General features: G+C 53.5%; 1 protein-coding gene across 1 annotated transcript in view; it reads left to right on the top strand.

Annotated features, from left to right (window-relative positions):
• Positions 1 to 21,263, top strand: part of LTBP2 (latent transforming growth factor beta binding protein 2) — a 94,112-nt gene that overhangs the window by 53,764 nt on the left and 19,085 nt on the right. The window contains exons 11-19 of the mRNA XM_069465118.1: positions 9,332 to 9,406; positions 11,903 to 12,025; positions 13,325 to 13,489; positions 13,743 to 13,958; positions 15,085 to 15,104; positions 16,302 to 16,341; positions 17,162 to 17,275; positions 19,053 to 19,181; positions 19,940 to 20,068. Of these exons, the coding sequence (XP_069321219.1) occupies positions 9,332 to 9,406; positions 11,903 to 12,025; positions 13,325 to 13,489; positions 13,743 to 13,958; positions 15,085 to 15,104; positions 16,302 to 16,341; positions 17,162 to 17,275; positions 19,053 to 19,181; positions 19,940 to 20,068 (1,011 nt within the window). The remainder of the gene's footprint in view (positions 1 to 9,331; positions 9,407 to 11,902; positions 12,026 to 13,324; positions 13,490 to 13,742; positions 13,959 to 15,084; positions 15,105 to 16,301; positions 16,342 to 17,161; positions 17,276 to 19,052; positions 19,182 to 19,939; positions 20,069 to 21,263) is intronic.

Genomic DNA, 21,263 nt, shown 5'->3' with positions numbered 1-21,263 from the left:
GGGATAAGACAGTCAGAGAGGTGGGGAAGAGTTTAACAACTCAAGGAAATTGCATATGCAGGTGAGACCAAGAGAGGAAACGACATTTTCTGGAGCACAGTGTGCCTCTTGCTAGGCCTTGCCCAGCCCTGGCTGTCCTGCAGGAAAGCAGGCATGTCAGAGTGTTAGGTGGGGTCAGGGCTTCCAAGACCCTTGTCTGGGCAGGTTCTGGTTCCCAAGAGCTGGCTCATTCAGACTAGTAGGCGGGTCTCTCCCCCTTTGCCCCATCACCCCTCTGAGAGGCGTCCGATACCTGCTGCTGCTGACCCAGTCGGGCTGTCCTAGGAGGGAGCTGGCTTCTCTGGATGGAAGCAGTGAGGTTTCATCCAAGTGGCAATTCAAGAGTAGCCTTAGAATTTTCTCCTCCTTGTCTCGGGGCCTGGAAGCTCTCATGGTGTTGCCTCCGGAGTCTGCGAAACAATGAAGGGGAAGAATGGGCTCAGCTGCCGGCAGCTGTGGGTGGCACAGGAATGGAGTGGAGTGATGCAGCTGAGAAACAGGGTTCTGGAAGGGGCCTCCTGAGGATCCTGCTTCACTGCTGGGTTCAACCTCCTGTCTTCCTCACAGCTGAGGTCTGGGCCCCTCTTGGAACCTTCCCTCTGAGAAAGTTTTCAGGCCCTAAGGTATCTGAGGTTTGGCCGCCAAGCATGGTCCTGAGCCCTCGAGATGCAGCCCTCTGGGTGGAGGGATAGCACTTAGGGTCCTGCAGGGTCCCTGAGATCAGTATCCCCTCTTCAATTCACTAGGCCAACTTGACAGTGATGTTAGTGGCCAGAGACCTATCAGGCGACATTAGTGGGAATGAAGGTGAAGCCACTCTGGATTCTTCATTTAAACGTCATATCCAGCACTTACAGGATTTCAGCAGAGAGTGGGAGCAGAGGGCCCTGCCTGTCCAGGGCACCAGAGCCCATTAGGGATGCAGAGATGCAGGCTGTGAGGTCCATGCCAGGGATGGCTGCCGCATGGAGGATCCTGGGCCCATCCCCCTCACCCAGGGCTGACAGGCACAGCAACCACGAGCCCAGATCTCGGAATCAGTTTTGGGTGTGGAGGAGCCCTCACTTGGAAGGGCTGGAACAGGAGAAAAGGCTAGAGTTTGTGCTTTGGGGTCTGTCTACCCACCCCTTGCCCCACTCCTGGTCCCACCTGTGTGCCAGCCTCAAGAGCTCAGCCCACCTGATGCCCAAGGACCCTGCTCCCAATAGAGCTGGTTAGCTCCGTTCAGGCAGGGCCTGGAGCCCAGAGGCGGTGGGTATGGCAGCAGAGCCCTGTGGGTCAGTTGCCCCCACATGCGCACGTGCGTGCAGAACACAAACTGTACCCCCCACACACACACATCCAAGGCTCAGCCTTTGTCCCCACCCCTCCTCCACCATGTTCAGCACATCTCAGCAAGCTGGGCACCAGGGTACAGACCCTGGAATGTCAAGCATTCCAGCACACCGAGCAAGAAATAACAAAAACTAGGGTAACGTAAACATTTAAAACACATGAAAGTGCAGCTGGGCATTGTGTAGAGAAAGGGCAAGACGTTGGGGAACCTTGTTTGTGTTGACAGGGTGCCAGGCACCCAGCTCCACACCCGAGCCTGGGGCTAGGGTGGGGTGCCTCTCTCAGGAGGCACGGCAAGCGAGCACCTGCACGGGAAGCAGAGGAAGGAAAGACAGGCTGCCGGGACGGGTTTGGGAATGGCTGGCAAGACAGGCAGGACTTGTGGGTTCTAGAACATCCTCTGCCCTCGTGGCTTTGCCTCTCTGAGCCTCTGTTTAAAATACAGCTATGCCTCTCGGGGTGACAGGCTATGCCTGTCATTCCCAACGAGGCGACGGGAGTGACAGTGAGTAGCCTGCGAACCATGTGACTGCCCGGCTTTCCCTCAAACACCTCTTGGCTTTTGAGGCTCTGTGTTGGACTGCTGAAGTTGGTCCTTGAAGAATGCCGCTATTTCTAACATGGAGAAGGACTGCCTTGAAGTCTCAGTTGCATGGCACAGAAGATTCCAGAAGATTCTACAGAGCCCCCTTTTATGGAGAAGTGGCTCAGAGAGTTGACCTAGACCACGGTTCCCCTCTCTTCCCTTCACTCCAAGTGACAGATGCAGCGTGTGCCCAGCTGACCTCCCAGGACTTAGCCTGAGCCATGTCTCCCTGATCCGTTGGGACTTAGCGAAGGTTGTAGCTCAGAGCCTCTTCAGTTCTCCTGCCAGAGTCTGCAGAACACACGGCTTTCAAAAGCCACTTTGATTGAGGCCACATTTTTGAGTTTGCATCTGAGAAAGACAGACATCTGGGTTGACTGGAAAGTTGGCCATGGCCCCATCTGGCTTGGCACTGGCTATGTCAACCCCAAGGCCCCTTTGCTGGGACAGGCGGGGCTGGCACAGGGCTCGGGGCCCGCAGTGGTGGGCTCCAGCTGTTTGCCACGAGATCATCTTTCCATCTGCCTGGGGTGGGGGCTGAGTTCACCTCAGAACCCACACCTCCCCTGTGTCTCCAGGGGAGCTGATTCTCTTACTCTGCTCCTTCAGGGAATTCTGCGTCTTTTCTTCTTACGTCAAAAATAGCTGCCAGTTACTGAACTTCTACATTATGCTGGGCCCTTCACCTGTATTGTCTCATCTCATTTGTGCAGCCACCTGCAAGCTAAGGCTCTTTAACACCGTTTGATGGATGAGGAAGACGAAGCTCAGAGAGGCTGAGGAACTTGTCCAAGGTCACACAGCTAGGACAGGTGGAGTGAGGATTCAAACCACAATGTGTCTGATTCTCAACTGACCAAGATCCTCCCAATCCTTCTGGGGAGACCTGCGACTGCCCAAAGGAAACAAAACTCAGGATACTAGACCAGAATTTGGTAGCCAAGAGAATGCATACCAGGATTATATTTCATGAGTTACTCATGCACAAAGGACAATGTCTGTCAAGAAGATTGGGGTTGAATAGACAGGCAGGTTAGCAACACATAGCCCAGGCCTAAGAGTTAAGAGATGTGATGAAAGAATTACCCTAGGGAGAAGGGTGTGTACTTGTTCCATGGGGTTCTGGAGATAAAAAGCCAATGTGTGATGTTTCTGGTAAGCAACTCAACTTGGAACTGAGCTCAAAGGACCACTTATTATAAACTGCAGGTGCCCAGCAATAAAAGGGGTCATGCCTAGAAGTACAGAGCTCCTGATCACAAGGAGTGTGCCTACCAAGAACAGGGTTTCAAAGGAGTTGGGGAAGGAAATTGATTTTTGAGGGAATGGGCGTTTGTATGTATATCTGTTTGAAAATTTATTTGAAACCCTCAACAGAAAGAAAGCTTTGCTCTGCTTTGGTTCTGACCTTTGGCCATGAGGAGGGTCACAGGTGTAGCCCTGTGATGCCAGCCCCGGGGGAGGGTGTGTCTGTGAGGGTGATGGGGGCATGAGGGGAGGTTCAAGCAGAGAGCCTTAGGGCAGGTCACAGCAGCAACATCATCGTTATCACCATCGTTGTCATTAGCAACCGTTTATTCAGAGCACTTACAAGTGCCAGGCACCCTGCTCGATGCTTTCTCATTTTTCTCATTTCGTTGCATCCTAACAATATTTCCAGGCATTGGATGCTATTATCTCCATTTTACAAAGAAGAAATTGGCCTGAAACCCCAGGTCTATCTGCCTGCAGACCCCTCTCCCCACCGCTCTGTGATTCACCACCCTGTGCTGTGTCTTGTGCACTCGGCTCAGGCGTTTGCTACACCAGAGGACCCCAGCTTGGGGAACAGCTATGCTGGGGTGGGGCTCCTGTTCTCCAGGACTCTGGGGGAGACGCCCAGTCCCCTACCCTAAAGAAATGCGATTTCCAGAATTCCACTTATCAGCCTGAAAGGGCAGTGTCTCTTTGGCTCAGAGATGTTCTGAGAGCTTCTTCCAAGGGAGTTGAAGCCTCCTGGGGACTGTGCCTCAGGCTTGAGTGAGCACCCTCCCTACCCCAACAGTGGTGGGTGTCACTGCCACGTGGCACCTCTGGCCTGGAGGGCTCAGGAGGGGCTGGGGCGGGGGTGGCTGAGTGACACCTGTCTGAGCCAGGGGTCGGAGCAGACCCCTCTCCAGCTTGTGGGGCCTTCGGTTCTATCCCACTCCGGGGCAGCAGTCAGAGGCCCTCCTTGGTGGAATGTCATAATCACTGGGGGACCCACTGGCACCTCACCCAGGAGGAAAATCTGAATAACGGACATTGTGATAATTACCAAAAATGTGGCAAGCATTGTGCTTAGAGTTTTACATGCTTGTTTAGTGTTCACAATAACCCCATAGGAAGGACTTGTCATCTCCCTTTTACTGATAAGAAAACCAGGCTCAGAGAAGTTGAGTAACCTGCCCAAATTCATCCGGCTAGTGAGGGCCAGCATATTGTCCTTGAGGCTGTTGCTGGGAGGGAGGGAAGGAGGAAAGAAGGAAGGAAGGACCTATAGGGCCAGGCCAGGCATCGTGCTAGGGTCAGTCTGACATTCCCTGTTTCAGCAGAGCTAATCCCACAACACCCCCACGAACTGAGTTTCTGTCCCCACTTCTACAGATGAAAAAATTCAGGCTGAAAGAGGTTAAGGAATGTGCCCCAGGTCACACCGCTGGTTAGAGTGGAGCCAGGAATTAGATGTGGGTCTACTGGGGGAGTGGAACTTTCTCTCCAGCGTACCCTGCTGAGGTCTGCAAGGCAAGGGGGCCCAGGCTCCAGCCTGCTCCCATGCCTGTGGCACTGAGCGCAGCCTCATGGGGCATGTGTGTGTCTGTTCCCTGGGCAGAGGGGGTGTGCGGCGGGGACCCTCCACATCTGCCTGCTGCAGGCACCTGTCATCACAAGCTGAGATCTGCACAGCTTGTAAACAGCCCTGTGGCCAGACACATGTCTTCACCATCTCCTCCCAACTCTGCTCATGGAGTTGGGGCCAAAACTGTCTCAAGAAATTAGTTTGCCTTTGCCGAGACCTCCTTGGGAATTAGCTAGGCAGGGGCAGCCTGCAGCCAGGGCAGCCTCTGCTTCTGTCCCCAGTCTAGGAACAACCGAGGTGCAGCAGTGGGTGGATAGGGCTGAGGTTGGGGCCAGAAGTCCACATGGCCTCAGTGTTCTTAGCAGGAAAGTGACCCATGTCTGAGCTACACACTTCATAGCATTTTGTGGTGTTCAGACTCCTTGGGGTTCAGGTCGATCCCAACTGATCCCAGCTGCTCTGGTTTTCTCCGGTCTGAGAGTCCCAATGGCAAGGGTGACACAGCTCCCCAGGTGTCTCCTTGCAGCAATCACAGGTTAGCCACTCTCCCTCTCCAAATCACGCAAATTCTCTCCTCTCTGACCCCTTGTCATATCCTTGATCTGGCTAAGGCGCCATGAGGTGTAGGACAGCTTCTTCCTGATGTCCTTTGTCAACTCCACATGGCACTTTGGTTATACACAGCATGGAGCACTTGTCAAGCATCTGATTAGTTCTTCTGACCTCCTTCTGAGTATCCTGACATTTTATTTCTATTCTCTCTCCATCCCTTGGAAACAGGGCAGGGGAGGGGGTGTCCTAGGAAGGGTTGTGAGTCCCCTGCTCGGCAGACAGTGGAGAGAACGGTTCAGAATTTCTCCTCTGCAGCCAGACTGCCTGGGTGCTTAATCTCAGCTCTATCCACCAGCTGGGCTTGTTTCCTCACCTCTCTATGCCTCAGTTTGCTCATCCAGCAAATGGGGGATAATATTAGTAAGTACCTCCAAGGGCTGTTGTGAGAATTAAATAAGTTAGTACCTGGAAAGCCTTTATAACAGGGCCTGGTCCATACTAAGTGCCACTTTAGCGTTTGCTATTATTATTATTTGTCCCCATACTGCTCCAGGTGCCACGCTTGGCACTAGAGACAGCAATAATGGAGAAAACAAGGTCCTTGTCCTCATGTAGCTGCAGGGTAGTGGGGAAATGGACAAACAGGCAGTCACAACACACCACGTTAAGTACCATGGCTCAGGTGGGCCTACGTGTGGTGGGGCACCTGGGGAAGGGCACCTGGTGTGGGTGGCAGGGTCAGCGACAGGTGTCACCTGCCTTCTCACATCACCGTGAATAACACAGTTCACTGGCTGCTGAGCCACATGATCGTCTACACTTCTGCTTTCCTTCTCCCAAGGAGATTTAAGCTGATTTTTCTAGATTGGACACTATCCTTGCTCTTACAGAAGCTGTGAACTAGCCCCTTATAGACTGCCTCTGGCAGGGGTGAGGAAGGGCACTGCTGGCCCTGGTTCAGAGTCGTAGGGGAGGTTGTTTGCAAAAATGGGAGCCTCACTAGAGACAGTGGCTTGGCATTTATTTCCCTCTAGCAGCCTGCCTTCACATTCTCTTCAAGCCAGCAAGCGGGCAGAGTCCCCTTACCAACTTTTTGGTCCCCTTACCATACTTTTTCTTTCTAGAAAAAGTATACATCCAGACTAATGAATGAACCCAGGTCCTTTCAGCTTAACACATTCCTCAGGTTCTCTCAGTTTTCTGCAGGTGCCAGCAACTGGTTGGTTCCACTCTTGCTCCCTGTTCTAATCCAAACTCTCCACCCTTTTCTCCTGACCATTAAAGAAGCAAAGACCTTCTGCCTAACTTCTCCCTCTTGAAATCTAGAGAGGTGATGCTGCCCTGGCCGGCCTCTCCCCACCCACCTCTGTAAAATAGAGACAATGATCCCGGCCTTACAGGGTCACTGTTGTGAGAAACAGACAGGACAGTATGCGCCTGTGGCCTTGCAACTCTGGATCGTATAAATGCTAACTTGGCATTATTCCTCGGCCCTCTGGCAGCAGCCTTGCGTTACCCTTTCCCACCTTCTGCTCTTCATAATGTTCACGGGCTGCATCCAATCAGCCTGCTATCTGCGTTCCTCCAGACAACTTCCTCTCTTTCTTCCCTCCTCTCTGTCCTCAGTTCATACCACAAGGCCCCACGCCAGGGACATGCACATTTTCCAGCCTCGCTCTCATCTTTCCATCTCAACCTCAGCATTTTCGGAATCCGTGAGTGTCTCCGTACGAGTGGTCTTCTAGGCTAGAGCCCAGTCCCCACGGTGGAGCGTGCAAACCGGAGCAAGACAGTCCAGGGCAGGAAAAAATATTAGAACTTCAATTTACATTTTTCAATCTTAAAAAAAAAAAACTAAGTGTTACCAGTTCCTGTCCTCACTTGGTCTGTCCATATGTCAGACCGTCACATGTCCTGTTTGGCACACAGTGTGTCCTCAGGGAAGAGTGGGGATTCCAGGAAAATGTGGCATCTCCTTATGTTTGTCTTTGGCATATTACAACATAGCGCATTTCACAGCGCTCAGTTTACTGGACTTTTCAGTTATGTTGTCTAGTGTTAACTAAACCAAACCTCACAAAATGAAGAAATGTCTTGAAAAAATTCCTGCAAAGAAACTGTGGACTCAAAATAGTGTGAATAACATAATTGTAAGCAGTCATTAAAAATGCAGTGCTGACACTTCTCAGGGGACCTCTAGCATGTCATTAGCCATAGTACGAGGTAAAAATAATTATAACCGATCAGATATGACCCAAAAGTACCACAGGATCCAAATGAACAAGAAGGCAACATGAAATATAGAGTTATATGTGCTGTCATTAATAACAGACTTTGCCTTATGTGTATAATGTGCCCAGGGATAGCAGCTAATGATGAAATAAAAGCTATCTTGATTAGAAAAACATTTTAAAACACCAAGACACTAAAACTTTGCTGTACAATTGGACAGAAGTATAGATATTTCTAGTATGTCTCTTGGTACTTGCAAGAATCCATTTCAACAATAAAATATATGAAGAACTATCTTTTTGTAAGCCACTAAAGGATGAACCAGTGAACACATATTCTCAATGGTAAATGATTTCTTGGATGAAATTAAGCTGTACCAAACCATTCTGAAGTGTAGCCACCAATGCTACAACTGTAATAAAGCAGAATTGGGGTAAGTTCGCAGCGATGGAGAGTGCTGTATGTATAGTGTCCCAGACGAGCTATTGCACAAAGAAGTCAAAGCCAGAAGAAGACACATTGCTACAGGAAGTCATCCTGCGGCTAGCTTTGTCAAACAAGACCTTTAAAGTGTAATGGTATCTTTAGGGAACTTCATAGGAATAAGTTCTGTGAAAATTGCTTGCACCTTTTGAGAATTGCTGGCTATCTCTTGGCAAAGGAATTGTCAAACTTAAAGATGAGTTATTCTTTTATTTATTTATTTTTTTTTTTTCACAAAAAGATGGTATTCCCCATTTGCTGCCTTTTTCTGTGATGACAGGTGGCTGTCAGTAATATGCTTCCTGCTAGAGCTTTCCACGGGGGTTGACACACTCGTCTGTCCCTCCCAAGTAATGGAGATGTTTTCCCTGTTTTTAATTAATGTCAATTGTTTGGGTTTTTTTCTCTGTAAAGGAAGGGGGAATGTTGTGAAATCAAGGCAAGACGTGTATTAGCATCAAAATACTGAGAACCATTTCCTTGCTCAATCTGCAATCAGACATCTCCCATATACCTATAATTATTTCAAAATAAACAACAAAATAAAACCTATTCAAGCACATGTTATATTATACAACATGCATATAGTATAATATATACTATATATAAATTATAACTATATGTGAGGTATTATATAGTCAGTATAATTTTTTCTTACTATTTAAATTTTTTTAATTGACAAAAATTGTATATGTTTATTGTGTACAACATGATGTTCTGAAATATACATTGTGAAATGGCTAAATCATGCTAATTAACATGTGCTTTATGTCACATACTTTTGTGTGTGTGTATGGTGACTATTAAAATCTACTCTTCCAGTGATTTTCAAGTATACAATATTGTTATTAGCTATAGTATACCATATATATACAATATGTTATATTGTTGTACAATAGATCTCTTGAACTTGTTCTTCCTATGTCTAACTGAAATTTTGTATCCTTTGACCAACATCTCCCCAACCCCACTCCTGGTAACCACCGTCCTGCTCTCTGCTCCTATAGGTTCACTTTTTGTAGATTCCACATGTAAGTGAGGTCATAGGGTATTTGTCTTTCTGTGCCTGGCGTGTTTCACTTAGTATCATTTTTAATAAAAGCAAGGTGGGCTGAGAGGAGCCCGGTGACAGCCGAGAGGCACAGCTGCCCAGGGCAATGGCTGGGGGGCTGGGGCTCTCAGCTGCTGAGTGGGCTGGATGCCCAGTTGGTACCTGCCTCCCAGCATGGGTGACAGAGGAGCTCGAGGGCCCTCTGGTGAGACCTGTCTGTATCTTCACTCCTCAGCCTCCGCGGTGATTGAAAATGGCCAGCTGGAGTGTCCTCAGGGGTACAAGAGACTGAACCTCACTCACTGCCAAGGTAGGGTGACTGGGGCTGGGCTTGGGGAGGGGAAATGACAAGGCCTACTGATGCAGGGGCATGCCCCCACCCCAGACGGGAGGAGGGTCTGTGCTACCTGAGTGGTCTCCACTGGGCACCTCTAAGCCCCAGCTTGAGGGAGCAGTGGGGGCTGCTGGTTCCAGGGGCCTACAGAAGTCGGGGACTTGCTTGAGAGTGACAGAGGGAGCCAAGGGAGCCGAGCCCCTCCCCTCTTCCCATCTCCACTTAGCCCCACCTGGAACATGGGCCAGGTACCTCTCTAGGGCAGCGTGGTGCTGTGTCTGGAGGGGCTACCCTGGTCCCTGTACACCTGGCAGCTCCTGAGCTGGTCTCCCTGGAATGGAAGAATTTCGACTCAGGCCAGCCTGAGTTGGTGGTGACCCCTGTAGACCCTTCCCAGCTAAACACCTTTAGCTGCTCAGGCCTCCCTCCCACTGCCTCAACCCACAGCCAGGAAGTGGGAAGAGACTCCCTTCCTGGGGCTCCAGATTGGGAAACCTGCCAGGAGGAGAAGCCACTAGGGACAGTTTAGATATGAAAGGCCCTGTTGTACCTCCAAGGGCAAAAATAAAGATTTCTCCGCATATCCACTGTCCACTAGGCCTCCCACCATTGCCCCTGTGGGAGCCTGACCCCAGGCTAGGCTGGGCCAGTGGCTTGCTGTTTTGCCTGGTCCAAGCACCTTTTCTTATCCATGGGCTAGAAATCATTTCTGCGTCCTGTCACCCCACACACAGACAGCCCAGCACCCCCAGGGCTTCCTCAGACTCCTTTCTCCTGAAGAAAGCTTGGGGCAGGGGTACCTAGGAGGCACAGTCCCTGGCCCAGGTGAAGACAGACACCTACACAATTTCATACAATGAGTAAAGTGTTCTTGATGGAAAGAAGCACTCACCCCCATGGTGGGGACCCTTCCCAGACTGGGAGGATCAGAGAAGGCTTCCTAGAAGAGGTGACACCTAAGCCAAGACTTTAAAAAAAAACGAGTATGAGTTGGCCAGCTACAGGGGATGCAAGCTCTCCAGGCAGAGGGAACAGCATGAGCAAAGCAACAGTTTGGGGAGGCTCGAGTGTCTGAGCGGACACTGTGTACATGCCCTGTGTCCACACAGGAGATGCCACAGGCATGCCAGTGTCAGCAGAGTCACCTGCTTGCCCACAGTCTTTGGGAAAATGGTGGAGGGCCTTGGATACCATGTTAGGGTTTAGGGGCTCTCTCTAGGAAGTGATGGGGAGCCCAGAAGCTTCTCACGCAGAGAGAGACAGGTCAAATTTGTGTTTAGAGACATCACTGTGGCCACAGTCTGGAGGCACATGGATTGGTGCCCCTTCCCAGCTCTCAGCGGCAGCCCCCGAGCACCCACTGGGGCGTCCTACCGAGGAGTAGCTCTCCTTGGTGCTCATTCCTGTGCTCAGTGCCAGTTTCCCCAAAGCCTGTGGGTGAGCTGGTGGCTCTGATGACACGGGGCTGCCTATGCTGTCTCCTGGGCCTGTTGGAGGGTGCCCCTCACAAACCTTTCATGCTCGTCATCTCTGCTGCCATCATGATCAGCAATGGAGGTGCCGTCGCCAATATGGCCCTCGACTTCTTGAAACTCAGAGTGTGAGGGTTGGGATTTCCCCTTAGCAGGAAGAAGTTTGCAGCATGAAAATTTTTGAGATCACGGGGGGAGTAAGGGAGTACCTCCCTTGTTTGAAGAATAGCACGAGCGTCCACTGGTCTTGGGGGAATGTGTGTGGCCTGCCCAAGGCAGGGGTGTTCACAAGGACATGGAGGCGTGTCCCCCTAACCTCTGCCTCTGCCCACCCTTGCTGCGGGCCCCACTCCCCTCTTCCCAGCCCCGTCAGCACCTTCCTCCAGCCTCTGTCCTCCTCTTCCTTGCCAGGGCCCCTCCCTCCTCCAGCTCAATGCAGACATGTTCCCAGGGTCTTGGGCTCTGCTACAGTGCTTCAGGGGCCTCTGGAGGAAGGCTGAATGGGAGGAATGTGGCTGCCCCTTCTCCAGCCTCCAACCCACAGTCCCCCTTACCTGTGTCCCCTGTGTCCTAGCATGCCCCCCACCAGCTGAGTGACTCTGGACAAGTTACTCCTGGAGCCTCAGTTCCTTTGCCTATAAAATGAGGACATGTGGACCTACCTGATAAAACTGTTTTGTGAGAATTAAGTGGGGTGTCGTATGTTAAATACCCAGCAGAGTACGTGGCATGTGATAGGTACCCTATGAATGTTAGTTCTTAGTACTGTGATCATTATTACATGCCATTAGTAGACCAGGTGTTTGCAATTTTTATCTTATTTTCTCCTTCTGACAATTTTACAAATGAGGCCCAGAGAGAGGAATCGCATTCAGTGAATGGCAGCTTTCTTGTTGTTGTTGTTTTATTTGGAGAAAGTATTTAAAGGTCTCTGCCCGGCCCCTCCCCTCCATCAGGCCTCGGTGGGGTGGGTGCTTGGTCATCTCCTCCACCCCTGCAGATATCAATGAGTGCTCGACCCTGGGCCTGTGCAAGGACGCGGAGTGCGTGAACACCAGGGGCAGCTACCTGTGCACGTGCGGACCTGGCCTCATGCTGGATCCATCTCGGAGCCGCTGTGTGTGTGAGTGCCAGCGGGGACCAGGGCTGGGGGACGCTGGGAGGCAAGATGGGACACTCCAGATCCACAGACAAGGCCCAGAGCAGTGATTTTCCCCAGACCTCATCACCCTATGCTCAGGGCCAGTGTCTGCTACTCAACCTGGAGTTGGGCCCCATGTACAAAAATAGACTGGCCCACCCTGCTGGAAAAGAGATGGTTACTACTTCACTTTTTGCATTGAGCATCTCTTCTGGGATCTCTGAAGTTTGGGATTAATAATTTCTGCTTTTTCTGTTTTTTCCTGTAATCATTTCTATTCCATGTGTTTCCTCATTTATGCTAGGGGGCAGGGAGTGGCACAGGGGTCTTACCTGTGCTTTAATGTCTGGCTGAGCCATAGCTGCCCCTTCCAGCTGCTGAGCTTAGCAGCCTGCGACCTTAGCAACCAAGTGACCTCTCTTAAAGGGCTGTCTGTAGCATTAATGGTGCTGTTTCCCAACACCAGGCCCATAGCTCATGGTCAAACAGGGATTTGAACTTGGTCTGTTGAGTCCTGGTCCTGACCGGGACTTCCCCAGGGTCATTTGTTCCTCAGCATTGCTTGGTGTCCCCTTCGCCCCACCCCCATCCCCTAAGAGTCCTGTCTCTCCCAGCCTGGCATGGCGTCCTCATCTAATACACGAGACTGTTCTTTAATGTCAAAGTACAAGAAAGAGGACAGTCGTGATGGCATTGCTATGACCTAAGCCAAACACAGGTCAAACTCACTGTGATCCCCAGTATTTTGATTGATTCATTGATCTAGCCGTCCATCCATGGGTTCAACAAGCACTTCCTGAGCATCTACGTGCACCAGACACTGTGGAAGGTGCCTGGGTGACAAAGATGACCAAGACAGGGCCCCTGTCCTCAAAGCTCTCCGTCGGGGTTTGGTTCTTACCTCATCGCATCTTCCCAGGAATGCTGTGGTCCTCAGAGCACACTGCTGCCCCCTCAGCCCCAGGCACACGTGGGCCTGTGGAGACACTTGTAAACTCAGCACAGGAGACAAGCAGCTGCACCCTCATTTCCTGCTCTCAGGTTCTCCGCATGAGGGTGGGGAGTCAAGGGTCTCATCAAACAGATAACATGAGGAGATGCTGAAACGTGCCCCCTAAAGTTCTTGTGAACGTTTTCAGGGATCCAGACTTCCAGATGGAGACGTGGCCAGGCCTGTCTGCGTGCTTGTGGCTGGCCACACCTCTCCATCCACTCCCCTCCGTCCGCACTTTCCCCTCCCACTGACCACCTAGCCATCCCCATGTGCCATGTCTGTTGCAGCGGACAAGGCCATCTCCATGCTGCAGGGACTGTGCTACCGATCGCTGGGGCCTGGCACCTGCGCCCTGCCTTTGGCCCAGCAGATCACCAAGCAGATCTGCTGCTGCAGCCGTGTGGGCAAAGCTTGGGGCAGCAAGTGTGAGAAATGCCCCCTGCCTGGCACAGGTAACGCCCTGCCCCCATCCCAGCTCTGACCACCAAGGGGCTTCTTCAAAGCCAGGGGCCATATTCCCCAGCCTGGGTAGACCTCCCTCAAGCCCGAAGACTCGGTCTTCCCTCTTGGTGAAGTGCTTATCCCAGCCTGGGTCTCCCTCCCTCCCTGCTGCCACGATTGTCTCCCAAAGGGAGGGAAAGGAGGGCCCTGGTTTCCTGCAGGAGCAGCATTTCTCAGCTTGTCCTCTGGCTGTTGGCTTTGCAGAGGCCTTCAGAGAGATCTGCCCTGCCGGCCACGGCTACACCTACTCGAGCTCAGACATCCGCCTGTCCATGAGGAAAGCCGAGGAGGAGGAACTGGCCAGGCCCCTGAGGGAGCAGGGGCAGAAGAGCACTGGGACGCTGCCTGGGCCAGCAGAGAGGCAGCCACTCCGGGCGGCCACAGACTCCTGGCTTGAGGCCGGGACCACCCCTGACAAGGGTATCCGAGCTGGGGAGATGCCTGAGGGATTCCCTTTTCCCCTGTGTTTACAGCACCTCAAAGAGGTGCAGGCATTTATCCTGGGTCCCTGGGGGCCCCATCTCTGGGGCATAAGGAAAGGGAGCTTGGAGCAGCAGCACCCAGCCCTGGGAACCTTCTGTCATGGCCTGGCATGACAGGAAGGCCTCACTCACCTCCTCTCCCATATGGGGTCAAGAGGTGCCCACATCCTGAGAGCTGCTTGTAGAAGGGAGAGAGGGTGGCTGCAGCGCCCACCCACTGATCAGGCCTCTCCATGCTCTGCTCTGGCCACGTAGCTTCTGGGGCTGGTACTTGCTGCAGGCCTGAAGAGCTGGCCGTGGGTCCTGGGGAGGCTGTGTGCTTCACATCCCTAGCTGTGGCCTCGGAGTCAGAGTGCTCACTCCAGCGCAGCTGCCTCCGACCAAGAAGGCACAGGGCTGGAGAGAGACTAGGCTGGAGGCTCTCCTGGCAGGTGCCTTGGAAAACGGTGGCAAAGTCATGACCCAGTTACTGGTAACACTGCATGCAGGAGGCCTGGGGTGTATCAGGGCCAGGCAAACCATGTGATTCCTAAAATTGCTCCAGGAATCTGGCATAGACAGGAAGTGGGGAGAGAGCCCCAGTTGTCATGGACACTGGACACTGGCCAAGCCAGGAGCATCTCCACCCATTCCTGGAACTATTCCCCTGGTCTGTAGCCCGGGGCAGGGGGCTAAGTGACTCAGTGTGGCTGGGAGGTGTCGGGGGAGGAGGCTGCCGTGCAAGGAGGTGGGCTACAGGACCGATAGGGTGGACTGGCCGGGGAGAGGGTGGGACTCCTGTCACTTCAGGCCTTAAAGGAAAGCAGGGGTTTCCTCTCACCAAGCAAGAGGCCGAGCTGAGCTACCTTCGGGCCCTCCAGACTGGGATTCTGTGGTGGCCAGTCCCCACAGGGGGGTGATGGGGCAGAGACAGGTAAGAAGAGTCCATGCTGTCACTGCTGCTGACCCTGCTGGGGACACAGTCGGAGGGATGCAGACTGTGGAGCTGCCCAGGCCATGGGTGGAGGGGAGAAGGCAGCCAGACCCTCCTCCCTGAGCTCACGCTGTCACCTTTCCCTTCCCAGGTGACTCTCAGGCTGGCCAGGTGAGTCCTCCCTTTAGGGAGCTGGGCAAGGGTGGCAGAGAGCGGGACCTGGTAGCCACTGAGGCCCCAGGGCAGTGCCCCATGAAGAGGGAAGGGGAGAAAGATGAGTATCTGTCAGATTGTACTTGGAGAGACGACAAACTGGGAGGGTAGAGCCAAAGACCCAGTTTTACCCTAGAGGAAGTAGTTAAAACAAGTGTTTATGGAGCAGCCGCTCCAAGCTTTCTGTTTGGGATGGGCTGAGCCCCTTCGGAAAGGAAGTAGGAACATGTCCTGTTAGTCCTGGCTGTCACTCAAGCTTTAACACTACAGATGGGGTTTAGAGTTTGTTTCAGTTCATTCCGGATCTGGCACTTTCTGAGCCAGTTTAGGTTAAACGTCAAGGCCTCCTCTGTGAGTGGCATATGGGGAAGTAGAGGCACAGCTGGGAATAGCCTCAAACCACGTCACTGAGAAAGGGGCATCTGACTCCTTTCTCTGTGCCCAGAATTCCCCTGTGAGGAACTGGGTGTCCTCCTAGAAAAGCATTCCGGAAGACTGCATCTGCTGCTTCCTTCACCATCTGCCAGTCCCCCTGCCCCGTCTCCTGCCCCTCTAACCTGAGTACCTGGCTGTCCCCAAATACGGTTTCCCCAGCGGGCTTGTTCTCTCTCTGGAGCACCACGTGCCGTCCTCCTGGGCCAAAGTTCTAATCCCGTGTCCTTACAGACCCAGCCATGCTCCGGGGCCTCTTTCATCCTCTGCCCTTTCTCTCCTCCTGTTCTCCACCTCTTCACTACCTCCATCTGCGGGCTGTGTTGAGGGACACAGGTGTGGCCCTGGGTCCTGGCCCTGTGGCCCGGGGCACTTTAGTTACCTTCTGGAGCTTTGGCTACTCTGAGACATGGGATTGCATCCTTGGTACCATACGTGCTGATTTCCGCCATAGGCCCAGCATTGGGCTGGCACAGTGCAGACACGGGCTGATTTAATCATTTCAACCTACCACGGTGAGCTAGTTGAGAAGATTAAGACAGTGGATGTAAAGTGCCTAGCAGAGTGCCCGGCATACAGTAAGAACTCATCAATACCTGGAATGAATGAAAAAGTGAATGAGCGAGTTGGACAGGAAGCCTGGAGGTCGGGGGGAGTGTGGTGGAAGGAAGCACATTACAGGGGTGACAGAGGAGCCAAAAGTGACCCCCTGTTTCTGTGCAGGTCACCCCCAGTGTCACCCATGCACCTGCCGGGGTCCCAGGTGAGTCCCTCCTCCTAGCAGCTCCCTGGGGAAAGAGGAGGGAGGATGACCTTAATCTAGTAGTGGAGTTGCTATACGTGAGCTGGCCCGTTCAGAGGACGTCATGAACGGCACGGCACGTGAAGGCTCACACCTCCAGTGCAGGAAGGTCAGTGAGAGACCCTGGGATGCCTTGGAAATAGTTTCCTAGCCGCAGAACTCTTTCTGAATGTCATGGTGCCACCTGGCACGTACATCAGACCAAAGAGGAAGCACTTGCTGAAACAGGCGGCTGGTTGGGTCCCTAGAGCTCTGTCACCCAAAACTGTTAGGGCTCTGCAGAGCCCAGCTTGCCAGTCAGCAGTGTTGGGTTCAGAAATCTGAAGGCTGAGCTTCTGCTTCTCCCACCATAAAATGGACACCGATACCCGTCTTGCTGCCTCTCAAGGCAAATAAGAGGTTGATTGTTGTGGCGGAGCTTCGCAGTCTGTGACACGCTTTGCAAACAGAGGGGAGAGAATGCTGAAGTGGGAATCAGGAGACCTGGGCTCCAGCTCTGCCCCCAGCAAGCTGGCTGGCCCTGGGCAAGCGGCCACTTCTGCGAGACTCAGTCTCCTCTCCTGTGAAATGGCAGATTAGACTGGATGTGCTCCAAGGCCCTGAGAGATCTCAGACTCTCTAACAACGCGGGGCCAGGTCAAATTTCAAGAGACTAGGAAGTGCAGGGGTGACCCAGCCTAAGCTCCCCAACTTGTTCTTGGGAGTCAACACCAGGGAGGAGGGAAGGGTCACTGCCAGCCAAGGGGCTGTGGGCTCACCTCCTCCCCTCTCCCCTCCGCAGGGGATGCCATAGGAAGACCAACGCCACCACTGCCTGAACAGGGGACTCCAGAGATCCAGGAAGAAGAGCAAGTGACCCCCTCCACCAATGTGCTGGTGACCCCGAGCCCCCCAGGTAGTTGCAGCCGGCCCTTAAGGGCTCTCTGCACCCTCCCTTGTCAGGTTTGGCTGTCCAGAGCTGACTCCAGGGCAGGAGCATGAGTGGAACCCCTCCCTCACCTCTCCAACCAGATCACCTCCTAGGCTCTGCGCCCTGGTCTCCTCCTATGAAGAGCACCAGGTCTCCCCAGTGAAAACAGGAGCCCTGTCTGGAGCACTGCTCAAGCCCAGGGAGGGGAAGCGAAGGGACGCTTTGCAGAGGGTCCTACACGGAGGCCTCCGGGGAAGCCAGGGGTCTTCCAGGAGAATACAGGGCGTGCTCTCCAGGAAGGGAGCACATGGAGTGAGAGCCTCTGAGTCCGGCTCTTCCAGGCTGTTTACCCTGAGTCAGCGGAGTAGCCTGGCAGCAAGCAGCCTCCTGCCCACGGGGAGGGCTGACTTTCGGGAAGGAACACGGTTCTGTTTCTCAAGGTTGTTTCCCTGAGCCTGCATTCCTCTCCCTCTGGTCAGCTGCAATCGTGGGGGAAGGGGGCAGGCGTGGGGGAGATCCCTGGCAAATCCACCTTGTTCTGGAATGTACCCTCCTTAAAGGCTCATTGTCTGGGGACTTGGTTCCGGAGAAGCAAGGCTGGTGCTGTCGTCGCTGCTGCTCCCGGTGCACGTGTGCCCTCTCCGGGGGCTCACTGCTCTCTTAACCTCACCACTGAGCTCCACAGAGCCAAGTCACCTTGAGTGGGAGGTGAGGGTGGGGGGTGCTGACACAGACTGGGAGCCAGGCCACGGGAGAGGGCAGCCCTGCACACAGGCCGGTGTGCACATTCAGTTCTGTCCAATCCAGCCAGTGCTGCTAAGCCCCACCGTGTACCCACACAGGCCTCTTCCCAACCCATTCCCGTGGGTCTTCAGGATTCTCTCAGAGCTGCAGGGGTGGGTAGGGAGCCCTGGGTGTGTGGGCTTCAGGCTAAGACCTCGGGGCAGACACAGAGGCTAAAAGCATCATTTATTCATCCATCCATCCATTCATTCGTTCGTTCATTCAGCATGTTCTAAATGTCAGGTAATTTTCTAGTATTAAGGATACAATTCAAAAAGCTAGAGTCTCTGCCACCTACGTGGCCAACTGGGTCCCGGTGAGTCTGCCTCCAAACTGTTTCTCAATTTAGTGCCTGTCCCCCCACTCTTCACCCCATTGCCACCACCTAAGGCAGACCCTCATTAAATTATTTCGACAGGTTCTAGGGGTCTGTGTCCCTCCCACACAGTTTATCCATTGTCTTTCTGCCTGGGTGGCCTTTCTGAGACAGCTCCAATCCACCCCCACCTTCTGTGACCCCCTTGCTTACAGGCCAGTCGCAATGTGGAATTCAAGGCCCTGCTCAGTGGGCCCCAGCCCCCCCTCTCTCTTTTTCCCCTGCACCCTCCTCCCCAGCTCTGTTCTCTGTCCCGGGGATCCTGGCAGGAGTTGCAGGCAGGGGCACTGGGCACAGGGTGGGGCCAGGCCCATGTTCAGAGTGAGGCCAGGCTGGAGGCCTCAGCAGGGAGGCTGCCTACTGGATATACAGTTCCTAGAACCTGTTAGGTCTTGGCTGGGGGATGCACTCCTGAGAGCCCCACCCTGGGTAGGGCTCAGGGCCCCAGATGGAGTCTCACATGAGGCCATGCTGTGCATGGATATGGGAGGGCCTGGCTAAAGTTGGTCTCCCGAGACCCCTGTACCCTGGCCCCTGCACACCCTACCCCACTCCACTGCCTTCATCCCTGCCACGACCTCTGCTTGGCTCTGTCTCCCACAGGCATTGATAGATGTGCTGCTGGAGCCGCCAACATCTGTGGCCCTGGAACCTGCGTGAACCTCCCAGATGGATACAGATGTATCTGCGGCCCTGGCTACCGGCTGCACCCCAGCCAGGCCTACTGCACAGGTATTCACTTGGGCCTCCTGGGCTTGCTTGGTGGCTGGGGTGGATGGGGGCAGGAGCTGGAGAACTGAGCCAAAAGTCCCAGGCAGTAGAAGATCCAAGCAGTGTTGGGTGGTTGATAACGTTTAGGAGGAGCATGACTAGTCACTGTGGACAAAGCTAACCTTGACCTTCAGGGGAAGGCCAGTCTCTCTGAGCCCCATTCGATGAGTCTCCAGGACTCTGGGAGGGTAGGAAACCACCTCACGGCACCCTGACCAGTGCCTGGCAGCCCTTCGCTCTGAGATCAGCCCACCCCTCAACGTGGCCATTTTGCTGCCTGCAGAATGGACCAAGATCTGCCCCAGTTGAAAATGTCTCCGCCAGGGCCATCCCTGGGGGAGAGGTTTGGGGCCAAGATAAATCAAGTGTGGGCCTCATTCCTCCCCACTCAATATTTTTATACAAAGGAGAAACATCCACTGTGGTTTTGAAGTAGAAAGGAAGTGATGACTGGGCCACTGGGGGAAAGGGACCAGGAACAGGGAGGAGGTGCTGGAAGTCACCCAGGCCCTGAGTGCCGGAGTGGGCCCGATGGGCTGACTTTGTGGCTTCTAGCCTTAGAGATTTTCGTCTCCCTGGCCTCCTCTGCTCCCTCACCCCTTCCTTGCCACACAGCACCATCCCCTACCCAGCCCCTAGTGTGGGCAGTTGCTGGCAGGTGCCCAGGAGAAAGGCCCTGCTGGCCTCCCTGACCTCCCTCCCTGCCTTCCTCTGGTCAGATGACAACGAGTGTCTGAGGGACCCCTGCAAGGGAAAAGGGCGCTGTGTCAACCGTGTGGGCTCCTACTCCTGCTTCTGCTACCCTGGCTACACGCTGGCCACCTCAGGGGCCACGCAGGAGTGCCAAGGTAAGCCATGCCTGCCTGGCCCTGGGATGGGCACAGGAGAATGCATCCTGGCTGGGCCCCACAGTCTCCTGGGGCTGGAAGAGGAACCAGGCATTCTCAGCCCCCAGCCACAGTGCCGCAGAACGGGAATGCGAGAGCTGTGGGAAGAGAGACCCAGACTTTGGCCTGGGCTTGGGAGGAGCCTGACCCTGTGCCAGGAACAAAGGAGGGATAGACATACAAAGGACAGCAACATTTGCAAAGGCCCCAAGGAATTGTGGCTGGAGCCAAGAGCGTGAGGGGACTGGGGGACATGGCTGGAGATGGGGACTGAGAGCCTGGTCCCCAAACTCTAAGTGACAAGTGGCTGCTTTTATTTGGGGGAAGGAGGGTGACCCATGAGGATGAGCTGAGGCTATTAGCAGGCTGGCTAGTAGGTGTGCCTTTGGGAGAGGAGCACAGGTCCCCAGCTGCTTAGAGACACCTACAAGGCTTTGAACTTCCCTGGGAAGGCCTGGCCCACTGCTAGGGGACCCTTCATAAACATGCTTCCAATGCAAACCCTTTCATCATACAGAGCACTCCACATATATTTTTATGAGTAAGTTCACAAAGAGTACAGTGCGGCGCTTTCCAAGCTGTGCCTTGAGATTCATAACCCAGTTGGAAATCCTTCTCCTGGAGAATGGCTCCGCCTGTTCTTGGGGCTCACAGTGCTGGTTCTGGCCAGGGCAGCCCACCAGGCACTCACAGGCCCTCCAGGGAGGCCAGGGAAGCTCTGTGTCTTCCCACTGTCAGGGTCCCCTTGGGTTCTAATCCCCTAATGATCTGGTCTGCAGAAACCAAAGCTATCCAGGTCCTCACTTGATTATAGGGGGAAGAAACGCGGGGAGACAGGCCACCTGACTTAATGGAAGAGTGGGAAAATTGTGCACATCATTCACTGAGCACTCAAGCATTGAGCACCTATGTGCCAGGCACTGTGCCAGGCTCTGAGGGTGTGAGATGAATGAGGCTTGAGCAGCAACACTGTAGGATCCAGATGAGGAAACAACTGGTTGTGTGTGAGAGAAGCTGGGAAGGTTTCCCTGAGGAGGGTGCTTGAGCTGTGGCTGAATAATAACAGTTACCATTTAATGAGCACTTATTATATGCCAGCCCTGTCCCGAGCACTTTAGCATATGAAGCTCATCATCGCAACTCCATGCAATAGAAA

The sequence above is a fragment of the Eulemur rufifrons genome, chromosome 2, assembly GCF_041146395.1.
Source record: "Eulemur rufifrons isolate Redbay chromosome 2, OSU_ERuf_1, whole genome shotgun sequence".
Taxonomy (NCBI): Eukaryota; Metazoa; Chordata; class Mammalia; order Primates; family Lemuridae; genus Eulemur; species Eulemur rufifrons.
The sequence above is the reverse complement of the archived record's forward strand: the minus strand, read 5'-3'. Positions and strand labels throughout refer to the sequence as shown.